The 18,646-nt window shown below is 35.8% G+C and overlaps 1 protein-coding gene across 3 annotated transcripts in view; it reads left to right on the forward strand.

Annotated features, from left to right (window-relative positions):
* LOC102689302 (pleckstrin homology domain-containing family G member 1) overlaps positions 1-18,646 on the forward strand; it is a 112,688-nt gene that overhangs the window by 60,765 nt on the left and 33,277 nt on the right. For all 3 annotated transcript variants that reach the window (XM_015348813.2, XM_015348823.2, XM_006625882.3), the window contains exon 2: positions 7,020-7,543. In XM_015348813.2, the coding sequence (XP_015204299.2) occupies positions 7,157-7,543 (387 nt within the window). In that variant the 5' untranslated portion in view covers positions 7,020-7,156. The remainder of the gene's footprint in view (positions 1-7,019; positions 7,544-18,646) is intronic.

Genomic DNA, 18,646 nt, shown 5'->3' on the forward strand with positions numbered 1-18,646 from the left:
GCCATGGCAGAGAATGCAACTCTGCCACCTTCTGCCACAATATAAATGTGAGCCTTTTGATGTTTTGCTTTGTGTTTTAACAGTGTTGTGTAGTTACATTTTTATTAAACTTGGATTTATGTATTCTTAAGTTCAATTGATTATTTTCTTAATATTACATATTTTTAGGCATTGGATTGTTGGATTGGTTTTTAGTTTATTTCTTGTAATAAGACTGTGATTTGATTAGAGCAGGTTCACTAACATTGATTTCTGTCTTAATGAGTTGTACCAAACTCTTGTATATTTATACATACACTGTTTAACACTACATTGCCTGGTTTTAGATTACACTTTTTTTTTTTAATTTCTCCTGTTTTTAAAAAGTTAACTGAATAAATCGATCTATTTTGCTTTAATGGGAGTGGAAACTAGAAAGTTCTGACATTGGCCTTTGATTGTTCATTTACAAATATTCTTGCCATTTACCTAGCACTAGTTGCCTTATTAAAGTTCAGTTCAGTTTTTGTCATATGCACAAGTGCAATGAAATGCTTATAAGGAAGAAAGGCACCATTGGGTTAAATGTGGTCTTCATTGTGAATTTTTTGCAGACCTGTTAAACATCGAAAATACCAGAGCTGAGCTACTAGTTTGTTTTCTTCCTAAAGCCCAGTAGCAAACTTTTAACAGTTAGCCAGTGGTTGATTTTAGCCAAGTCTGCAGATCTTTAGAAAGATTTCTTAAGCATCTAGCAGTGCACCTCTTGAGTAGCTTGAAAACTGTCTTACATTTTTTTCTTGGAAATGTTGTTCTTTGTGTAGCTACTCTACAATGGTAGCCCTTTTTAAAGAGTTAGGGGTATGTGGAATCTGGATAATACAAGGACCTGATCAATAGCTTTGTTTGCTAATGCCAATATAGGCACATTCAGCACTCTGGGGCTCTGTGCACCAGAAGCTTGAGTAGGCTGTATCAAAAGATTCCCTGCTCTTTAGTTACATTCTTTGTTTGCAGTGTGTGAAAGAAAATTTATTTTCCCAGAGATTTACTTTTTTTAATGCGGTGCAGCCCAGGCATTGAATCATCGTTCACCCCACTTATTTGTGCATTTAGCACATAGCGAGTGTTAAGATTGGAGTAATTCTGTAATATTTTTCAGTCCCTTTTCTCATAGCAAGCTAAATTCCATTTATTAAGATATAGGTGGCACAAACACTAGGCTTGAATTATATTTAAATGTTATAGAATAGTTTTTACATATCTGCTGCTATACTGTACTTCAACTTGTCAGGCAAGTAGAACAGCCGACATCATGTCAAAGCACATTTCCTCTTGATAAAAATAGTAATTGAAAAATGCCAATGCAGATAGAAAAGTAATACATTGTAATTCTGTGGAACGTTTCTGCCACTTAGACAAGAAGAAGGTTAAATACACAGTATAAGAACAAGTCTGTCTAGGCTGTCTTAGTAGCTCTTTCTCATTGCATAGGGTCATCCAAAAGTAAATCAATCACTTTTTAAACATAATTCTATGGTGAATATATCTAATTCTATGTAATGTATCTTTCAATTGCTATTCCTGCCTATCAAAAAGCCTTCAAAAACAATTGCTCCAAAAGAGAGTGGTTTGCATACATTTGCATCTTTAAGGAGTTGAATGTCATGAGGGTAGAAATAATTCCATTTGTAAGGTCTCCTTGGACATGTACGTGACTTTAAGAAAGAAAGAGTCTGCACCTTTTTTTTCTAGATTCCTCCTGTGAAGCATGCAGAAGTTTGGGAAATGCTGTGAAAGTGTGGTTTGCACTTTGTTTGATGTCCCGCAGCCTTGTGCGGGAAAGAATAGGTTTGCAGGGTGTTGCTCAGTGAAGTGTGTACGTTAAACTTACCCACAGCAGAGGTTATTGTACTTAGCTGAATTGAATGATGTCATGTTTTAGTTTGAGAGTCTCTCAGCAGCAGCATTCAAGACGGGGGTCTCTCCCTCTCTTTCTCTTGCTTTCCATGCTTTGGGTATGAGAGGACCAGAGAGATGAGAAACTTGCAAATCAGGTTTCTGGAGGACCATTGTGTTTTAAGGGACCTGATAGATAAAAGCTGACTCATGCAGTATTTCTCTGAAAAGAGCAGAGTCGACAGCTGGAGTGCTTTGGATTTACTTACGTTAATGTGAGCTGTCTGTCCTCCTGGAGTGCCTTTTAAACCAGAAAGAATGGAGTTTTCTCCTTGTGGTGAAACAGGTAGGTTTGGCTGGTTGCATCTGCAACATACAAAGTAAATGTCCAGTAGCAATAATGTCACAGTTCTTGATTTGAAGTACAGTGTCAATATCTGCTCTTGGCAGTCATTTCTGTGCAAAAGGGATTTTCTTTACTTTTGTCGTAATAACTTTAGAATGCCTTTCAGTCCTTGGAGCTCATTGAGTTTTTAGTAGCTAATTAATATGAAGATAACCTCCCACCAAGATGTAATCTAAAGAAATGGGAATTTATTATTTTACATTTGAAAGTAGCTGTAAAAAAGCTTTTTTTATGATCACTTCATATTTTCCTTTTTGTGGTTCTTTCATTGTACCCATTGTTCTATCTAGTCCAATTATGTTTTTTATTAACCTTTTTTTCATCATTTTTTAGTAATCCAGCAGAAAGAGAGAGTGTATGATTGAATTATTTTCAGGACAAAAGAACAGTAAGGGATGGTGAAGCCAATTGAGAAGTACAGTTTAGCTAAATTCCCACAGTAGTCTGCCTTGTGGGGAGTGAGTTTAGCTGTAGCTTTGTAAGGAAATCACATTAACTTCACTTAGTTGAAATGTACAAAGAGTGTTTCAAATGTGTAACTGATTGAATTCAACATATTATCGTTATACTAGTGTAGAATGTAATATGATATAGAAAAAAAACCTGGGGTTGTGGGGTAGAAAGTTGTGGTTAAATGCACTGGCTTATGTTCTTGGCAAATGAAATTCCCACAGATTAGATCCAGTAGCACCCAAATTGAATGTAAAACCCTCTTTGTGTAGCAATCTAATCTCGCCTTAATGTTTTGTAGACTTAGCTTTCTTTTGATGTTGAAAGCAATATTCCGTTTATAAACCCCACTAAATTGGTGTCATTTGATTAGTTCCATTAGTATCGGAACATGCTGAAGTAAGCATTTCTGAACACAAGTACAATATGTAATGATTGTGCTCAATTTTAATCGGCCTTGTAGATGCTATGTTGTGCAAACTGAGCCAAGATCGTTGCAAAAGAGTATGAAGTATCCAATTTTTTTAGATGAAAGTGACTAGATAAAAAGTCTTTATAAAATGTCACTTTAAACAGTAGGACTTCTTATGTGTCATCACAAAACAAATGACATGTATCTCTACTTTTACTGTAATTCATTTGTACTTGTTTCTTAATATTATTACACCATTTTTGTTATTTTTAGTACACCTATGTTAAAAGAAAAGGATTTTAGTAAGAAATTGGAGAACAATGCTCCTAATGTCTCATTACAGTTTAAATATGCTTTCAGGGAAATACTGCAAGGATTGGTTTTGAAATCTGTAAATGTGACTGAATAAAATCACAGAGGTGGTATAGGCCTCTGCTCAGCATGGTAGTTCCAGTGCTGCAGACTTTTCTCAATAGGACAGTTTTTGCTAAAGCATGACTTCAAAAAGGTAGCTTATGGATTACTTGTTTCTACAGGCAGGTTTATACAAGCTGTTGGCTGGTTGGTAGTGTAATTTGATGATATGACTACTGAAAGCTCTGATTGTTTATACTGAGGCATCTAGCTTTTATAATGGTCTGTTTTTAAAAGGGTTCATGATTGTTTTTAATTCTAAATCATTTAATTGTTTTGTCATTTGTTTCCTTGTGTGGCTGCTTATATCAATGCTCATTTGGAGGACATATCCATCTAACTTTGTTTTACTGGGCCAGTTGTAAAGCTCACCTAAATCAAATACACTGAAGGAATTGTTTTTCTCAATGTGGTGGTGTAGCTCAGTGGTTAGACGGTTGCCTCAGAAGCAATATGCCAGACAAGGTGGGCAAATTGATCTTCTTTCCTGAAAGACCCAAAAAAAGCTCATATCTTTCATGGTCATTCTGTTAGTCAGTGTGATAAACAAAATGCTCAACCCATCTGTAACCAAAGGATGGACACAATAAAATGACTAAAGTAAACCACTGATATGGTTTTAGGGTTTGGTTAAAATGCAAGTAAAAAGAAGTTAAACGAAAATGGGAACCAAACCAAAACAAATGTGCAATTTTAAAGCCCATAAAAACTTAAGTAAGAGGAGTGTGTAACTATATTGTATTAGAGGCCTTTCTGGTTTCTACAAGCATTGTTTAATCTTCTTTCTTCTAGGCAAAATGGACTGATAGAACCTCTTTCGGTTCTGGTAACGTTTTACTTTAATTGTTTCAAAATGTGAAGTACTCTCGTTAATGAGCAGACAGATTATTGAACTCTGTCTACAAATGTAATACACTACTGCACTAAGAGTTTAGTTAATGGTATTATTATTCCAAGTATAATGTCTACTTTTTTTCTGTTTTCATCAAAAGTTCTGTTTTTAAGAAATGTTTGAATAACTGACCTCTGAAGCACTTATTAATTTAAACATTTCAGCTTCATATCAATTTTTTTTTTTTTACGGGTGTTGAAAGTAGGTCAGACGTACAATGTAAACATTGGTTTGCTGCCAGAACCTTAAGAACCTCTGCAGTTGGGAAGGATTAGTGCAGCCTTTAGGTTGGCTCAATTTATTTTGCTTTCTCTTCCAAGTTTCTCTTGTGGATAACTTTGTACTCTTAACTGAGTCACAGGGTAAATGAATAGAAGCTGCTCTTGAAACAAATGAATGACAGATTGTGCTTTTTTATTGAATCCTTCATAATATTAACTTTAGTGGATGTCCTATCATGGAGGAATAGCTTTTTTGTTAATACTGTATATTTCCAGTTGTGGGTCTTCTAGCATTGTGATCTTATACATTATCAGTTGCTCTTTTATATACTTTAATTGTTTCTATTAAAAGCAGTTGTCATATAAGGAAGGATTGTGAGTAAATTGTACATGTATTTGTGGTATAAAAGTCTTGGTACTATTAAAAGATTGGGTGGTGGTTCTTTGTGTTCATTCATCAACCAGTTCTGTATTTACATTATTGCCTGCTGATACATTAGATCTATTCAGTTGTTTTCCATCCGAAGTGGTCTTAAAGTTTGATACTAACACATAATGTGGCTGTAGACTCCAGGCACCCTTATCTTAGCCACCATATGATCAGTACATCAGAAGAAAACATAGCTGTGTTACCAGCAGACATTTCAATTTGAACACTATTGCTGGAAAGCAAAAAGCCAGTTAGTGAATGGATTTGGCTTCACCTGCCCCACCTGGTACAACAGTCTTGAGAGCAATTCATCCCTGAGCAAGCACATGTTTTTTTTTTTTATGAATGTCGTCTTTATTCCTTTGTGCTTTACAATGGCTTTTTGGAATGAGAGTTTCATAGAAACCACAGTGATATATGAAAAGCATTGGCTTTCATTATAGACAGCAGCTTTGCCTACAGTGTGTCCAAACAGTCTCTTACACATATCTTTATGACAGAACCAAACTGCTGAAGAAGAAAAAAACGGTTTTCAGGATTTGGCTGTAGTCTGCACCCTGTTCTATAGAGTTTGGTCACTAGCCAACAAGTGGCTACAAAAAAAGCATTCAGTCATTTGATCAGTTAAGCCAGTGCCTGTTGCATTATACAAGTCTGAGGGTTATGAAAAACTCCTTTTCAGTGAGATCTTCCATTTTTCCAGAATGAGTCAGTGATTATATTTGGAAATAATGGACAACTTTGTGACAGGATGCTAGGGACCCATGTAGAGTATCAAGTGTTGTGGACTGGCAGTTATTTTAACTTCAGACTTGGGGAGCATTTGGTTGCTTGGTAGTATTGAATCATCTCTTAGGATACTGAAATCTTGGTGATATGGCTTATAAGGCATAGTATATTAATATCTAATTTTGAGCATTTTCATTAGGTGTTTTGTGCTAGAAAACTAGTCATAACCTTTTTTTTAGCATTCATCCTTTTTCTAACTGTTTCATCCAGTGGGGGAGTAAGAGCCTAACCCCACGGTAGGTGTAAGTTAGGATTCCCCCTGAAAAGAATGTCAGTCCATCATAGTGTACTCAGACATAAAGTTACACACACACACTCTCACCAGGGCCAATTTTCCCAGAAGCCAATTAGCCAGTATGTCTATGGAGAAAACATATAAAATCCATGCAGAACACTCATGTTCTGGAACTGACCTCTGGACCCTAGAACTATGAGGCAGCAATGTTAGTCACGCCACCTTTCTTTAGTATATCTCAGGGAAAAAAAAAGATTTTAAGCAAGTGCTTCCAAAAAAGTGTTGTTTATATTTCCTCAATCAGCATTTCCTGCTTGAGGAAATATAACAAATATAACAAAACAAAATGCTATACCATCTCTTCATAGAGGCTTACCAAGGTGGTGTGACTATTTATTTTTTTCTTAATGTTAATTTAAAGGGAACGTTTTGTTTTGTCAGCGCATTTATATTCCTTGAACAGCCAATTTACTTCAATAGTGTTTTTGTTTTTATGGAGATCTGTTTCCTCTAAACTAGTTCTAAAAACGTGATAGATTTAAGAAGGACATAACAAGAGGGGACTATTCCATGATTAAAGAATCTCATCCACGTTCTTGATGAGAAGGATCAATTGTTCGGCCTTCAAAACCCTGCGGGATACTGTCTATTCTATACAACCAGGACTTTGTGTAAGGAAGTGCCACCTATTCCCAGTCCATAATTCCCCATATTTTTCACTTGTGTAGTTGGGCTTTTGTTTCACTGTTGAGCATGAGGTAGCCTGGTGTTTTTCCATGCTTCCTTTTCATAGGCCATAGAATATTTTTTGCTAAATTTGTTAGCTTCTCCTTTTCATATTGGATAAACTGCAGTGTTAACAAGTCTCCTGTTCCGATTTGTGTTTTTGTAGACGATTACCATCTCCCTCCAGATGCCCTGCCACCACTTCCGGAGATCCCAGATAGCCGGACTGGCCTGAGTGCTGCCCCACTGGGGCGATTTCGTCCAGAAACTCGCCCAGCCTTTCGTTACTGCAGCGTGCGCAGCATGGACTCCACAGACAGCGACCGGCCCGTGAGCTACAGCTCCACCACTTCTTCCGCCTCCTCCCGTGACAGCCATTGTTCGCTGGGCAGCCGTGCCACGCTGGCGTCAAACAGCCACCTGGGGCTGGCCTCCTCCCCTCAGGACAGGGACACTGGGGCAATACGGCTGGAACTGGTCCCTGCTCCACAGCTGGGCTGCAGGAGTGAACAGGAGAACCAGACGGATAGGGAGAAGAGGGCTGAGAGCAAGGGACCCAGCAAACACATCTTAACACAAATCCCGACCGCTGAGCAGGCTGGCCCTAAGCTCCTTTACGTGGACAGGGTGGTCCAGGAAATCCTAGACACTGAGCGGACCTATGTACAGGACTTGAAGAGCATTGTGCAGGTAGGGGGTCAAATTAATTTTTTATTTAAGATTTAAAGCATGATAAATCTAAAGGCCTCTATTCAGAAACATACAGAATTGCTGCTAGTATTTGTCTTTGATTGCCGTTTTGTTTTTTAAAAACAATAATAATTACAGCTGCTGCTTTAGGATCAATCTTCTTTGCTTTCCTTGCATTTCTAAATGCACCTCTCCATCAATGAAAACTAATTTGTGTAAATTTGACTTGAAAAAATGTCTTGAAATCTGAAGCGGGCTGCCAGGCAGATTCAACAGAAAAGTTGCCTATTCATAAGCCAGGTTGAGATCAGTAGTCCAGGCTTGTGAGGCTGTTCTGAGAGCTGCTGGTTTTGCTTGGGCTTCAGTTGGCCAGGGTATTCTCTGGTTGATGTGCAACAGCAACCAATCTGCCTCTCAAGGCACCAGTGAGCTTACAGTGGACAACATGTGGTTGACCATTAAAAATGGCAGATGGCTTGACTGCATGTTATAGAAAGAGGCATCCAAGTTTCTTGCCTTAAATTAGTGTTGCAGCAGTGAGCCAAGTTGATGAACAAATCTTGATTTGAGGGGCTATGAATAAAAATACTATGTGATTCTGGAAAAAAGTCAGTCGACCGCCTATTCCTTTGGAGCCACAGTTTAAACTTGAACGTTTTGACTAAAACAAACTTTTTCAAGGACAAGAAGTCTTCATTTTTGTGAATGGGAATTTTGTTGCCATGAGTCATGGTACATTAAAAAAAATTTAAAAAGGATTGTTTTTTCTTATACCTAAATCATTCTTATCCCCCCTCTCCTCACCGATCATCAGCATCAGCATCATAATAAAAGTTATTTTCTTTTGAATACTTTTTCCAACTTGAGATGTATGATGATCCCGACTGGCATTTCCCTGATCATCCTATTATTAAGAGTGGAACAAGAACACTCCGAGTATCAGATGTCTGTATAAACTGACTCTATTCGTGCTGTGGTTTATTGGAAGACTCACGCTCACTCCTGCTCTATGTTATATTACAGTGTGCTCTGCCGATTGATTGCAGTCTTATCTTACACTCTATAGTTTATCGAATACCTGAAATGAAATACCATAGTACTTTTCAGCATATAAGGTAGCAATTATTGAATATTTCCTTTCCCAGCTTTGGAAGTTATTATTTTATATTATTTCAGACAAAATTATTTCTCCATGGTATACTTTATATTTTAGCATGTTGTGGAATAAGACAATAAAGCAGAATCGCTTACTTTTTTTAAATGGCTTCAAATAAATTAAGTACTTCTGTTTTAAGGGGGTGTCAATGAAAATTGATTTTTTTTTTACCCCTCTGGAACAAATTTAGGAATCTACAGTATTGTATGAGTACTCAGTGTTTGTTGGCACTTTTGTCAGGTTTCATGAAAGATCACGCTCATGATTAAAAGGCGTGTCCATCGCCATGCATTGACTGTGTAACTCTCTGTTGGATTGAGACTCATAAGCTGCTGGAAGGGTAGGGCTGTTTCTCCCCCAGACAGGAGATAGGTTGGGAACAATTCTTAAGCCAAGTGGAGCTCAACTACATTTTTCTTTCAAATTATACGTCCAAAACAAATAATTGACAAAGTCATTTTTGGGTGTACATGTGTATACTAGTCATGGAATTAATAGTAGATTAAATTGTCTTTAAGACTTGTCTTAAAATTTTGTCTCATGCCATCAGAGTTTTGAGGAATACTGTGAGCAGTATTTTACCTGTTGTGAAACAGTGTTCTCCTCTATATGTTATACTGTATATACATTATATTTGTGTTATGCGATCAAATATCCTATTTTATGCCATTTCATCAAATCAATCAAGTATACAAATGCCTTTGTGAGAGGAGGGTTCAATTATATTTGTAACCCTGAAAAAGTAACTAGACATTTTAAAACTAAATAGCCAATATTTGATGCAGCAGATCTCTCTTTAAAAATAACTTAATATCCTTTCAACAGGTTACCTGGCTGTCTTTTTTACAAACCTGGAACATTCTTTAATTGCAATTACAATATTCACATGCGTTTTCATCAGTTATATGACATTATACAACAAAGCAAAGTTAAACTGTCCAATGAAAAACATTCAGAAGCAGTTAAGAAGGCTTGTAAAGGCACACTCTAAACTCCATTACCATTACTTTTCTATCTTTTTCCCCTCTTCCCTTATTATTTTTCTTCCCTTTGACAGTTCTGCTTCCACAGTTCAGATAATTTCTTTAGATAGACCACAGTGAACAGGAAGCCTAGGCCTTTTCTGGGGGAAACCCAGGCCTATTGAGAGGAGGTTCCTGGGAAACGTTTGGTTTCCTTTCAAGCCGTGCCACAGATGCTGATAAATCAGCCATCTATTCTGTAGAAAAGAAAGTAAACAAAATGGTGGTTTGTTCAAAGGGAATAAAATGAGACCAATTCAGTAAAAAGGGAAAATTACATCAATATCCTCCACACGCTCAAATAAATTAAAAATATAGGAGATTAGATATTTGATTCTGAAATAATGATATAAATCACGTTGCGAATGAACTGCACTGGAATTGCTTACTTCACTCCAAAACAAAGCCTATGCCTGCTAAAACCACTGTTATAGGTTTTAGACTAGTTTAAATTTCAAGGCAGATAAATTTAACAACCTTAGCACTGTAATAAAAGAGAGTCTGAGGAGAGGCTCATGGTCTTAAGTCTGAGTGCTCAAGGTTTTGTGGTAAAAAAAAAATACAGCTAGAAATATGGCGGTGGTCTGTAAATTCCACTTGATTTAAATTAGTTAGATTAGATTCTTCGCTTAGACATTGAGGAGCAGACACTTAAAAGTGCATTGACCTTACAACCAATAAATAGAGATGGTGCTGCTAAAATTCCTCTTTTAACAATTATCAGAAACATTTGTTTTTTTTCCCAGAGCAGTGCTTTGTGTTTTATAGTTTGTATTATTCTATTCTATTATTCTAAATTCTATGGTAATTTCTATTAATTAATTTGGGAAGTAAATTATTTTATCCAGACAGAAAAGCTAGAGAGACCCACAGTGTGGCAGTGAAGGCCTTTACAAAAGTGGTGTTAATGAAGTAATATTTTTGAATACCTGTAAGCAATTTGTAATAACTACACAACTTTACACTGAAGAAAAATATGATGTAGTCAATATTGCTTCTGTCAAAAACTATTTAAACTCAAAGAGCTTTATATGCATTAAATGCTGTGCTACCAAATTAACGGAACTAGTATAAAGTAGTAGCAGACTTGACCTGTGCCTTGTTATGAAGCATGGCTGATATATGTAGGTATTTTCCTGTTGTACAGGAAAGGTAGCTTGAGACACAACATCAGACATGGATAATGTCAATATAGACCGCTTCAGGGGTTAGTATTTTGTTCTTGTTTTTTTAATCTGTGCAGTATGTAAACAATTAAATATTCCCAGTTTTATACAGCATTTATTCAAAGATGAACAAGTGTTACTTCAACATGCCAAATAGTATATGAAGATATTATTAAATTAATTTCCAGCATTTCTTCAAATATACTACGTATCATTGTTGAGTAGAAAATTAAAATAATAAGCAACTTCTTAAAGCAGACTAGTCCAAGATTGTTTTGGGAGTTTCAACAATTTTGGGAATCTTTCCAAGCAGTAGAGCAGTGGCACTGTGCCATTATATCTGTTGTCTAGCACAAACCGATTCGGTTTCAAAGGTGTGGTATCTAAGATTTTCCATGGAAGTGAAACAAATGCCTCCTGCAGTGTTTTCACTCTTATTGTAATATTTAAAATTTGAAGAGCAAAAAATGAATCCAGCCCTCATCTACAGTGGTGTACAAAAACAATCCCTTTCCCTTCTATGACACCAACATGAGAAGAATCTTAAAGGAGCCTCCCAGGATTATCTCTTATATAAGCCATGTCATGAGGAGTTTCGACAAATCAAGTAAAAAAAAATAAGGACGCAACTGCATTCTATAGTTTAATCCAATATTTATATATTTCAGAAAATGTATGGATAAGAGGGGACATTTTCCTGGATATTAAATTCCTGGGAAAATGCCAGATTAGATTAAACAGTAGTTTGTTCCAGACTCACACAACCCTTTGAGAAAAGAAGTGCCTCCTGTTCGCCCTTTTAAATGCACTTCCACCCGTAAATGTATTTTCCACTAGTTGTGGTTCACTATTTATTTAAAAGATATCAGATAGGTTGACTTTGTCAGTGGTTTTGAGAATTTAAATTCTTGTATCGGGTCCACTTGTAATCTTCTGTATTCAAGACTGAAAAGGTTGAGTTCATTCAGTCTGCCAGTGGAGGACAATCCCTTACACCACAGAAAGTGTCTGGTTGCTCTTCTCTGGACAGATACCAGAGCAGGCATATATTTTTTTATAATGTGGTGACCAAAGAAAAATACAATAAGGTCTTAGTAGTGCATTGTACAATTTTAAAATAACATTGTATAATTAAAAAAAATCCCTTGATTTCAAGCTTTTTTGCTATATATGCTAACATTTATTTGCTTTTTTTCTTGCTGCCCTGTATTGTCTAGAAGACAAACACCTAAATCTTGTTTCATAAGTAGTCTTCTCACACTCCGCATTTACCACTTTGTAGTTTGTTTTTGCTTCCTGCATGTGGACATGTACAGTACACAGTATTTCAATCAAATGTCATCATATCAAGGATATGAACGTAATGTGGGAAAATTACTGTATATATTTCAGCTGTTTTGAAGAATTAGTTTTGGACTTTCTATAAGTAACCAATGAAGTGCTGTTTTTTAAAATAATCTCTTTTTAATCTCTGTACACTGATTACTGTTTTTTCAGTATGATCAGGTTTCTTCATTTTGGTATTGAATATTCTTTGAACGACAAGAATATCTTTACTGCCACAATTCCATGTGTTTAGTTAACATCATTCTAATCAATAATTTACTGAAACTTGAGAAATGGTTCTCAGTTAAACTGAAGCAGTTTTATATGGGATCAGAATTTGACCACTACTTCAGGATACAATCCAAGATAATTTGGAAGTTTCTGGAAAGAATGCAAGATTTTTTAACCATTACTTTTTGCCAAACATCAATTTAATTAAATATTGTAGTGCACAACTGATTAATATCAGATGAAAAGAATGTTAATTTGTTTTTCCATCTTTTCTGTGCATCATTAAACAATTGAAAGCAGTCCATTTCAGTCAAGATACTGTATGTGTCTAGTGATCTCAATTCAGCTGGGTAGTAATGGGTTTAAATCCCAGGTAGGACACTGCTGTTGTCCCATTGAGAGCAGTATTTAATTCAGATTATTTCAGTAAAATAGTCTGCTGTATGAAGGGGTAAACATACATATGTTTGGACAAATGCATCAGCTGAATAAATCAATAATTATTGAAGGAGTTGACTGTTATAAGACCTTACTAGAGCTTACTGTGTGTAGACATTAAAATAAAACATTTTACCTTCTTGTTACTGCTTACCTTGCCCACCTTACACAGTCTCTTTGAGTTCTCCTTCTCATGTATAAGTGGTCTAGCTCCTGTATATTTCTAAGATCACTTTATTAGCCATATACAGTTTCTTCCATTAGGGATTTCTTTGCTTGCTCTCCATGAGACACACAGGCACACAGATGGGGAGAGCTTGGGGTCAGAGAGCAGGGTCAGCCATTTATACAACACCCCTGGAGCCGTTGGGGTTAAGGGCCTTGCTCAGGGGCCCAATGAAGTAGGATTCCTCTGCCGGCCACGGGATTTGAACTGGCAACCTTCCAGCAACAGGCACAGATCCTTAGCCACAGTGCCACTGTCCACCCATTATATAAGAATATAATGCTTGATTATAGTCAATGTCTTAATCTGAGATCTGCTGGTACAGGCTTTTTTTATTCTGCTGAAGACCAGACTCCACACACTGAGTAGCAGAACCTTCACATGCATCACCATGTCTGTGGATCTCTGTACTCAAATCCATAAGAGACTGTTCTGCTAATTGTTACTGCTTTGACAACACTAATTCATTGGTCATGCCATTAAAGCTCTTTGAATTTTACTCTGAATCTCCACATTCACTGAATCATCTGTGACATTATTTTGACTTAAGATTTTAATGCAAAATTTAGTTTTACTATTGGTTTCCCTTAGTCAATTTATTGTGCTTTTGCCCCACTTTCTTTTTGATAGTATTTTAAGAATGCCAGTATCCAGCACTTTGCATTTGTTGAGAAGTGCTCATCAAACTGTATAGTGGTTGTTGTAAGCACATCACCACTCACTGAATGTAATCATACATGTGTGTATTGTTAATTGTATAACTAAATCTTTCCAACACTGCATTCCTAATGCTCAGAATTCAGTGTTATTCGTTCGTGGCACTTTAGGGTACAGATAAATGAGTATGAGTTCAATAATAGGTAGGTTTTAACAGAGTTATTAAATACCTCTATTACTGGAACAACCTGACGTATAATGACAAACTTAAAGGCATGTGTTCCTTTAAAACCTATCTAGTTCAGTTTGGCCAATTTTCCTTCACAAAATCTTAAAGCTACTTAAAATTTTAACCTTGGTGATTCTGTATCCTTTCTTTTTTTTCTTCCCATTAGATCTTCAGTGTTAATATTGCCTTGGATAAGGCAACACATTTTACACATTTGTAGAAATTCATTTTTAGTTATCTGTTGAATTTTATCATACATTTTAAAAGCATTACTAGGCTATATCAGTGTTACTTGGTACAATAATGATAAATAATATTTATAGTCATTTCAGATTTTAAATTCACCATTTATCCAGCAAATCATTGTTTTATAATAAGTAAATTATAGATATTACAGGAATTATAGGTGAGATAGGACATTAATGCTAGAACTGAACGTGCAAGAAATTGGCACACAAAAACAAACTAGATCGAAATGAGGCAGTACCATAACCTGTACAAGGGTGTGCAGATAATGGACGAGCCCAACTGCTGTGTTGTGAGGCTGCTGGTGAATAATGGCTGCAGCATGTCACCTAAATGTGTTCATTCCTATATACAAAGATTTTGAGGACTTTTTGGAATAAATGTAAACAATGTAGTATTTCTTTTTTCTTATTGATGTTACCAGTAAATACATGCCATACTGAATTACTGTATATTACCAGATTGAGAACTTTTATGTACAGTATTTCATGCAAGACAATGTAAGAGTTACTGAAGGACATGTGGGTTGATAATGATTTAGAGGAATAGGAATGTATTAGGAAATTATGCTGAAGTCTGACTATCAGGACACAGTTATTCTCATTCATGATCTCTGGGTCTTTGTGTTCTGGCAACATTTTTACACATTTCTAGTATTTCTAGGCCCAGTCTATTTTAAGACGGGAAGCTTCAATGAAACTGTTGAGAGTGCACATCTGGTTTCTTTCCAGGTTTTTGAAATGTAAATTAATGGCTAAGTAAATGTGGGATGACATGAAGCTTAACCTCACTGAAACCCTGTTTAAAACTGAATATAAGGGATTTGTCAGACAAACAATCGGACAGTTTTGAGAAATTCTTCCCCAGCTTTGGAAGAAATGTGATCCGGTAGTTTGCTCTGACTAGTAAAAGAGTTTGGTTTGGACAGGAGGCACAGTGGCATTTCATACTTGTGGGTGTGGATACTTGCTGTCTCAGATGTTTAGTTGAATTTTAAAAATGCACTACTCCTTCTGATAAGAGCAAATGAACCGTAATTTTATTTCATTCTTCCATGTTTATTTTGCCTGTTGGCTTCGTAGGCTGGGTTTTCATTTCCTCAGAAAGCTTTTTTAACCTTTATCAGTGATTGTTTCACACAATTGTCTTTTTGACAGGAGCAGTGCTCTTTTTCTCAAGTACTTTGATATATTTTAATGGCCTAAAGATGATAATTTGTGTCGTTCAGTTGTAAATAGATGTACAACTATAACATTATTATTATTATTATTATTATTATTATTATTATTTGCTTACAGTTCACCACTTAACTACAGAAATCTGTTCCATTTAGTTTAATGTTTTGGAAGAATTGTACAGTTGTACATAATAATGTACACATGTAAATAATGACACAGCTCACAAAAACAAAAGTGATAAAATGCATTTAAGTTACACAGCCACCAGGATGGCTTGTGACTCTGGACCTGGTAACATAAGAACCTTTTCAAACAAGAGGAGAGCATGTCCTCCTTTGAGGGCAGGTCATATTTAATAGTTCATCTATTGCATCTTGCTGTTTCTTGAAGGAAGTGTATTGGCTTCAACACAATTTGTTAGCTAACTTGTTCCATTTTCCAACAAGCTTTGGACTTCCTACAGGCCTGCTGCTCTCATTTTTAAATCTTTCTCTTTTCCAGTTGTTTTCTTTGGTTCAGATGTCACTGTGGTTCTGAAGAGGTCCATGGGGTTGGTTTTGTTAATGTCTCTGAGGACTTTGAATACTTGCATCAGGTCTTCTTATAGTCTTCTCTGTTAAGGACTAAAAAGCTTCACTTTATTCATCTTGCCACTCGGTGTGGGACATTCCCTTAAACCCTCTGGCGTATATTGTTCCATTTTTTTGCGTCCAGAGGAGCAATATTTTTCATTGTATTGACCAGAATTATTATATATTCTAAATGAAGTATTGCACAATTTTAGCACACATACAGTACCTTGATTTAAATTCTATGCTTTTAGCTATTGATCTCTTCATTCTGTTTGCTTTTCTTTTTTCTTCCCCACAGTGTCTAGAAGATTATAATGATGTGTACGTAAACACCTAATTGCTGCAGGTTTTCCAATTTACAGTATGTTTGTTTTTGTTACTTACACGTAACACCCTGTACTTTTCCTGTCATTATAGGTATACAGTATCTTCTGGGTGTTTACCCAGTCTTAATTTTTGGTCATGGTCTTTTTGAATTTCTTTTGCAAAATGCAAATTCCCTGAGTACTTTGGTGATGACATCAGGATCTAGAGCACTGATTTAAAGGGGGGGGAGCTGCAGTCCTAATACACATCCCTTATGTACTCCACAGTTTGAAACACCACAGTTTTAGTATTTACCCCTTATCTGTACCTTCTGTCCATTAAATAAATCTTAATCCAATTACATGCATTACTTTGAATGCCTGCCGCTTTTAATTTAGACTCTAAACTGGAGGGCTGTTCAAGTACTCTTGGCACACTGCTTTTGTACCCCTGAGCAATGTGTTTCACTCTGATTGCTTCAAATATAATACCCAGCTTAAATGAGCACACTCCAGGTAATTGTCTGATTTTGTGTTGACCTGTCTAGTTAAGTAAATGACTAAAAAATAGGACGTTAGATTCCTATGCACTCAGCATTTTGTTATATGAATACTAACATGCCCATCTATACTTCATGAGAGAAACAATGCTGAAATGATCTTTGTGATATTTTCTCAGATGGGTAGTATATTTTCATATACAGTAAATAAACACTTCAGAAGAAATCACTACTGATGTACAACTAATCGGAAATTAAAATAGTTATTTAACGATCTAATCATTGTCAATAAAATATGATAACATTTTTATTTAATGCAGCAGATTTAATCAATGATATTCACAGGAGATTGTAATCTTTCCTAAGGAGTTTGTAATCAAGTATCCTATATTGGAAAAACTGAATTGCTATTGGCTAAGTTAACCACAAAATTAAGTAATTTGTATGAAACTTGTACATGCATGCAAGTCTTTGTAAGCCAAAAATTTTCCTGTAAGTAGAATTATCTATTTCTATTCTCTGTTTCATTTTCATTTTTCTTTTCTCAACGGTATATGTCCTTTTCGGACGAATAACTTCCAATACTGTATTAATACTTTATAGTATCAAGAATGTGGGCAGAAAGAACTTTTAAAGTGTCTAAAATGCCAAAGCATGTCTGTTTTGTTTGACAGGAAACATACTGGTTTTCTTGTTAGTTTTACATGACTCACCTTATATTTTAATCAAATAGCCTGTACACAAGCAGAACATTAATATGTGTGAATGATTTAAATTTAAAGTCTTTTCTGCACATTTAGTATTTGATGTAATAGTGATCCTTTTGATAGCTTTACCAATGTTTGTTGAATATTTAAGTGTAGCATTTATAGGTAATTAAAGTGGGGAAAACCATGTTATCACTAGTGACAATTTGACATTTTGTCTTATAAATAGAGATGACTGCAGTGTTTTAAATATGTTTAGATATTTGAATATCATTAAATTATTCAGTTAAACTTTTATTAGCATTTACAAATGCATTTTGGATTGAACAGGAATCAGTGGAGTTTTGCCATGCAAATTCTGTACCACAACAAGCCTTAAGCTGTGGAAGTTTTGTTTTGTGTTCGTAAATTACTGGTTATAGGTAAGTGAGTACGTATTTATGCAACATCCACACTTCTGCACTGTAGCAGAAATGAGTATTCCTACACTGTCATAGAGTGGTTTAACTCTTCCTAATCTTACTATAAATAATGAATGATGAGGAGATTTCAAATACTGTAGATATTATTTTATAATAAACACTGTTAATGTAAATGTAATACTTTAAGAAATAATTATTAGATACAGGAAACACAATACCTAGGTCTGTAACTATATATATATACAATTAGCACTATTATTTTTAGCTTTAATAAGTGTAGGGACAACTATTTGACCTTTTTAATAAAGCAACCATGGTACAGTACAACAATATTAAATAAAGGTAAGTTGTGAAGCATAGGTGTATAGACAGAGGAAGGAAAGAAGCCATAAAGCATTCAAGCCTGTCACATGTATTTTGAAAAGGAAAACAAAACTAAGAACCCCTTTCCAAAGAAAAGGGCATAGACTACATATACAGTAGACGCAATGACTGACATGCAAACACTCACACCAGGGTCAATTTTCTTAGAAGCCAATTAACCTAGCTGTATGACTTTCAACTGTAAGAGCAAACAGGAGCACCCAGAGGAAACCCATGTGAACAAGGGGAGAACATTCAAACTCCATGCCAACAGCACCCCAGGTCCAGAATTGAACCCGGGGCCACAGTGCTGCAAAGCAGTAATGCTAACCACTGATCCACAGTGACACCTCTCAATG

This window comes from Lepisosteus oculatus, chromosome 2 (assembly GCF_040954835.1).
Source record: "Lepisosteus oculatus isolate fLepOcu1 chromosome 2, fLepOcu1.hap2, whole genome shotgun sequence".
In the NCBI taxonomy this organism is placed as follows: Eukaryota; Metazoa; Chordata; class Actinopteri; order Semionotiformes; family Lepisosteidae; genus Lepisosteus; species Lepisosteus oculatus.